The following is a 6,456-nucleotide window of genomic DNA, read 5'->3' as shown; positions in this document are numbered from 1 at the left end:
TATTGACTAGTGCATTGTGCTTCACCCTGTATAACGCAAAAACAAAGCAATTTCAAAATTGATTCTTTCTGTGCGGTCATGTACCAAGTAATTCGCTGCTTGATTTTTAACGATACCTGTTCTATCTTATTTATGATCATTATGGTAGATGTATGCCCGTGTGTACACTTGAACGCTTACATATAATTTTTGTACTGGCATTTTTGTTTTTGTAAAGGCCAGTCTAAGAATGTACTTCAATATGAAATTGGTGTTTATTATTTCTAACGTGGTTTTCTAGTATTGTAGGGTCTCACATATGTAACGTAATAAGTTTAAAAAAAAAAAAGGCATCTTGCATATATATTCTCCATAGTATTAAGAAACAAAACTCCCTCTTGTAGTGGTAATACAATAAAGTATCATATAAGGGAAGTAACTCTAATGCAATCCCATTAATTGTCTTTCTAATACGCTACCAACTTACGAAGGTGGACAAAATCTAGTGTCTTGCTGAGATTTTACTTTCCATATATTCAATTAACTACTGTAATTGATGAAACAAAGGACACCTTTAGTCCTTATGTGAGATTGCTTTATATATTGGCTTCAAATTTTGGCACACGGTCAGGAGTTTCGGGTGCGGTGGGGGTAAGTCGATTCTCGTACTCAACTGGTACTTATTATATCGACCTTGAAAAGATGAAAGATAAAGTCGACTTGGGTGGAATTTGATCTCAGAAAAACGAAAATGGGCGAAATGCTGCTAAGCATTTTGCCAGATGCAGTAACTATTCTACTAGCTTGCTGCCTTCGTGGCTTAAAATACTATGTTCAATAAATATTTTTTCCTGAATATGCACTGTTGACTGAAATTAGGGTGTGTTTATTATACAATTGCTACTTTTATGCCTTCAGATACAGTAACTATTGCGCGTAGATATTTTGGTAAAATGGAAATGATATCTGCTATCGACTGTAGAAGAATTTCCTTCTCTCCACTTCATAGCATGAAACAACCAATGTGGCACTGCACTGGCTCTCAAAGAACTTTTATTGTTTATGAAACTTTTATAATGCAGAACTGCTTTTTATCTTTGGCATATAGAAGTCTTAGAATTAAATAAATTGATACTAACTTACTTATAATTCGTAAGTAACTACCTTTGGGTTGTGAGTTCAAAATTTCCACTTACTAGCCATTATCAGACTCTCTAATAACAGTACACTTAAACTTCGAATTCACTGTTAACCGTTTCATTGTGAGCACACACACATGTATACATATATTATTCATGTAAGAGTCTCTCCCAAGTTGAGAGATACAGCTACGAAATTTTTCTCAAATTATTTATGTTTACGTGTGCGTTTATATACGTACTTACACACAAACAATTTTACTATTATATCAACATAATTCATCCACTAATTATTTTCTTCTTTCTCTTCTCTTTTTATTTCATATACACGAATGAACACCATCATCCAATCTGGCAGACTGCAGTTAATAAGGAAAAACGCATGGTTATCTCCCCTGAACAACTGAACACAATTTCAACTTTGTCTTCCCTGGAAGGCAGCGAAACCAGCTGGAGTGAGTCTGGCAGTAGGCATTATGAAACTCTCCCAGGTATATTCCGTATCAATTAAGTCGTTCCATCCCTCGTTGAACTTCTTAATGAATTATTTCCAGTAAAAAAAATAAATAAATCACAAAGAAAAGAAAAAAAATGGGGAAAGAAAAGTCCTCATTGAACTTGTCATTGAAAAGGTGCTATTTTTGTGTGTATGCGTGTATGCATTTAATAAGAACTTGCAAATTATATCTTTATATGTGTGAGTGAGTGTGAGTGTGTGTGTGATGAAATAACAGACAGAAAAGAGCAAAAGAGGAGAGGAAATAACTGTATTTGGTGAATGTGTATGCGTGTGTGTATGTCTTTATATATGTATATATAAGGATATATATATATTATTGTATATACATGTGTATGTATATATATATATATATATATGGATGCATATTTGTGTGTATATTTGTGCATCAGATTTAAGTATGCTTATATGAATGTGTGAGTGTATATATATTATAGAAGTGTGAGCGCATGTGTGCGTGTGTGTGTTGCTGCAAGAGAAGAATGCAGAGCAAAAGTGGGAAATTTGGGGTTAATTTCCTCAAAACAAAATAAAAAAATATATTTATAAATGATACTCATCACATTTTTTTCTTTCCAAAATTGTCGCTAATGTCACGTGAAATTCAGAAAAATATCATACAGTTTCATGGACACATGCACATACATACATACATCGTCACAAACACACATACACACACATATATATATATGGACTCAAGCATTGTCACACATACACACATAAAAAAAATATGAACTCATTTTTACTCACTTAAACAGGTTCATACACGAACATAGTATGAACACTCAAGTACTTCCACCCACGCACGCACACACATACACACACACATTTGGACTCAAGCACTTCCACTCACACTGGATTATACAATGAAAACCCGAGGAGACTGAACGTTTCATATTACCTGTGTTTTAAATCAGATTCACCTCAGACTGAAGTTACCTCCCTTGGTCCTCTCTGTTTACACTAATCTTAACCAGTTTTCTCACTGAGAATGGACAATATTGCTTGCCCGCCTACCCACCCCCTTCCTCCTTATCGTCCATTTGAAAATGTCATCAGATTAGCAACTTTCATGAGAAGAGTTGAATTTGGTAATATTTTTTTTTTCCTGAAATTCTAGTTGTTGTTATTGTTGTGGTTTCTGTTGTTGTTGTGGTGGTGGTGGTGGTGATGATGATGTTGGTGGTTGTTTGGTAGCTTGAGTAGCCTGAGCTTTAGCAAAGTTATATAGAATAAACAGCAAAGTGTTTCACTATGATGTGTCTCTAGCCATGGTCATTCTTTCTTTGTTGATGTAATTGTCTGTTTGTTTTTGTGTGTGTGTGTGTGTGAGAGAGAGAAAGAGAAAGAGTGAGTATGAAGGAGACGTTGTTCTCAAAAGCCACATAGTCTCTATTTCCAAAACCTCAGTAATGTATTATACTACAGACCTATCCAACCCATGACATCATATCAAAAATTGATATAAATATATTGATGATAGTAGTATTGTCGATAACGACACTGGCAGCATTAATCATGATAGTGATGGGGATGGTGTTTCTGTCAGTAATATATGTCAGGAACATCAGAATTAGACAAAATACCTTGTAGCATTTATTCATGACCCGTAAAATTCTGAGTTCAAATTTCAACCAAGATCAACTTTGCCTTTCAATCCCACCAGGGTCAATGAAGTAAAGTCTCAGTAAAGTAGGGGGGGGGGGTGCTTATGTTAGAAAACTATATTTATCTCTGTTAAGGCAGTGAACGGTGGAGGCACAATGGCCCAGTGGTTAGGATTCGAGGTTGGAGGATCGTGGTTTCGATTCCCAGACTGGGCGTTGTGTGTGTTTATTGAGCGAAAACACCTAAAGCTCCACGAGGCTCCAACAGGGGGTGGTGGCAACCCCTGTTGTACTCTTTCGCCCCAACTTTCTCTCACTGTTTCTTGAGTAAAACTGTGATGAGCTGGCATCCTGTCCAGCTGGTGGGGGCAGGGACACATACACCATAGAAACCAGGGAACCGGGCCCATGAGCCTGGCTAGGCTTTAAAAGGGTGCATAAATAAAAAAAAAAAAAGGCAGTGAACTAGCAGAATCATTAGCATGCTGGCCAAAATGCATAGTGGCATTTCGTCCGATGATATACATTCTGAGTTCAAATTCCGCCAAGGTCAACTTTGCCTTTCACCCTTCCAAGGTGATAAAATAGGTACTGATTGATTATTAGGGGTCGATGTAACCAACTTACCTCACCCCTAAAATTGCTGGCCCTGTGCCAAAATTTGAAGCCTATAATTATCTATGTTAAAAATCAATATTTACCTATAGTTATTTAAAAGGTCAACACAGCCCACATCCTACATTGTATCCATGTTAATGGCACTGAACTCTCATTTCCTTAGGCCATAGGACAGAATGTTTTGTTGTGAGTAGTCGTAGAAACACTGTAAAACTTGCTGAGTGTTTTGCTATTTAGTAGTGTTAAAAGATCAGCAAGGTTTTTGCCAGACACTAGCCACATAGATTTCTGTGGGCAGAGGTTCACTTCAGTTAATTTTTTTGCAGTCAACAAGCAATGGTGTAATCCCTGCAGTCTGTATGACAAGCCAATGAATGAATACTCTTCCATATAGTTATTGATGTTGCTCAATAATAATAATAACAATAATAATAATAATAATTGTAATAATAATAATGGTTTCAAATTTTGCCACAAGGGCAGCTATTTTGGGGGAGGGGATGAGTGGATTGCCTTGACCCTAGTGTTCAACTGGTACTTGTTTTATCGACCCCCACAAAAGGATGAAAGGCAAAGTTTACCTCATTTGAATTTGAACTCAGAACATAAAGATGGACTAAAATGCCCAGTGTGCTAACAGTTCTGCCAGCTCACTGATAATAATAAAATTAATAATGATAATAACAATAATAATGTTTTCTTTATTAACCTCTAAGGTTTCGCAAAAATGTTGGGGATGGCGCAGAACAATAGAATGTGGGAGTTACATAAAATGCAAGTAAAAATAAATAGTTAAAAAAAAAAATTTTTAACAAAGAATAATTCCTCTAAAGAGGTAGACTACCTAAGCTGTTTGTAGAAACCCCACAAGCCCATGGAAAATCTAGCCACTAGGGCAAGTGCTCTCTTCACATCATCTACAGGTGCAAGTTTAGAGTAGGCCTGCTTATAATAATTTATGAAGATTGACAAAACTCTTCACAAAGGTAAATAACCAATTAGAAGAGCATGGTATGATTTGTAATTAATGACATCATTCTGTCTAAAAAGGAACACAAGATAATCCTGTTTGAATTTCTGTATTACTAGGGTCCTTTTCCATCTTGAACTTGAGGATAACAGACATACTGTTGAAATATTATTCAGTTCAATAAATAGAGTCAATCCCTATTTATTGCAAATTGTATAAGGCTCTCCTCATAATAATAATAATAATAATAATAATAATAAAGAAGAAGAAGAGTGTCTGATTTTAAATATAAGGCTAATCATTTTGAGGGTTGACAGTCAGTCAATTCTATCTATCCAGTACTTCATTTAGTACTTTTTATCAACATCAAAAGGATGAAAGGCAAAGTTGACCTTCATGGGATTTGAGCTCAGAATGTGAAGAATGTGAACAACTACCACAAAGCATTTTTCTCCAACACTCTTATGATTCTGCTATGATTTCCAACACTCTCATGATTCACCTTCCCATTAATAATAATAATAACAATAATAATATAGGCGCCTTAGGTATAATAAAAAAATATTCAGAGAAATACATAACAAAAACACCAGGACTTACAAATATATATAACATACAGAAAATTGCACTACTGGGCACTGCACACATCCTACGCAAAACACTTTCAATACAGTAACCATAAGAGCATCACAGCAAACCACAGCACATACCCAATGCACATAGAGCTGCATTTGGTAGTGAAGTGAAAGCACGCTATAAAAATAAAACTACTGAATAATAATAATAATAATAATAATAATAATAATAATAATAATAAATAATAATAAATAATTGTTTCAAATTTTGGTACAAAGCCAGCAATTTCAGGGGATGGTAAAAGTCTATTTTTCTTGACCCCAGTGTTCAACTGATACTCAATGAACACTAGTTAATATAATTAACTTACTTCTTGCCTTGAAATTGTTGGCATTGTACCCATAACTATCATCAACTCTTTAAAAAGTTTATCATTTCGATATTATTAGTGGGTTAGATAGGTCTACAATTTTCGATATTTTCAATTGTTTCATATCCCACATCATCTTATCTCTTATTATCTTCCACCCTGCTTCACTCTATCATCCTACACATTCACAAGTCTCTCCTCAGCTTTTCATCGTGAAGTCTTCCTCTTCCACTTTCATTAATACCTTCTTACGTCAACTTTTTTTTTGCTTGGCGCATATGTCCATCTCAGTATAATGACGCTCTCTGTATATATGTCTCTCTTTCTCTCTCTTTGTGAGTGTACATCTCTCTCTTTGTAAGTGTACATCTCTCTCTTTGTAAGTGTACATCTCTCTCTCTCATTTTTTCTTTCTCTCTTCTCTTTGTGTGTCTCGCTCTCACTTTATGTATGTCTCTCTCTCTCTTTCCCCTCTTTCTGTCTGTCTCTCCCTCTTTCTCTCTCTCATTCTTTTGTGTGCGAGTCTCACTTCACGTGTGTGTGTGTGGTGTATATGTGTGTGTGCACATGTTTATCTCACACTTTGCTTCTCTGTTTTTGTGTTTCTCTCTCCTACACATCACAACAAACAATGTCCCTCAATAAACTTCTTTCCTTCCTTGAAATTAAAATAAAACGAA

The 6,456-nt window shown here is 35.4% G+C and overlaps 1 protein-coding gene across 2 annotated transcripts in view; it reads left to right on the top strand.

Annotated features, from left to right (window-relative positions):
* Positions 1-6,456, top strand: part of LOC106883333 (putative protocadherin beta-18) — a 335,715-nt gene that overhangs the window by 294,487 nt on the left and 34,772 nt on the right. For both annotated transcript variants that reach the window (XM_052973083.1, XM_052973084.1), the window contains exon 6: positions 1,477-1,609. In XM_052973083.1, the coding sequence (XP_052829043.1) occupies positions 1,477-1,609 (133 nt within the window). The remainder of the gene's footprint in view (positions 1-1,476; positions 1,610-6,456) is intronic.

The sequence above is a fragment of the Octopus bimaculoides genome, chromosome 14, assembly GCF_001194135.2.
Source record: "Octopus bimaculoides isolate UCB-OBI-ISO-001 chromosome 14, ASM119413v2, whole genome shotgun sequence".
In the NCBI taxonomy this organism is placed as follows: Eukaryota; Metazoa; Mollusca; class Cephalopoda; order Octopoda; family Octopodidae; genus Octopus; species Octopus bimaculoides.
This window is presented reverse-complemented; position numbering and strand designations above follow the sequence as displayed.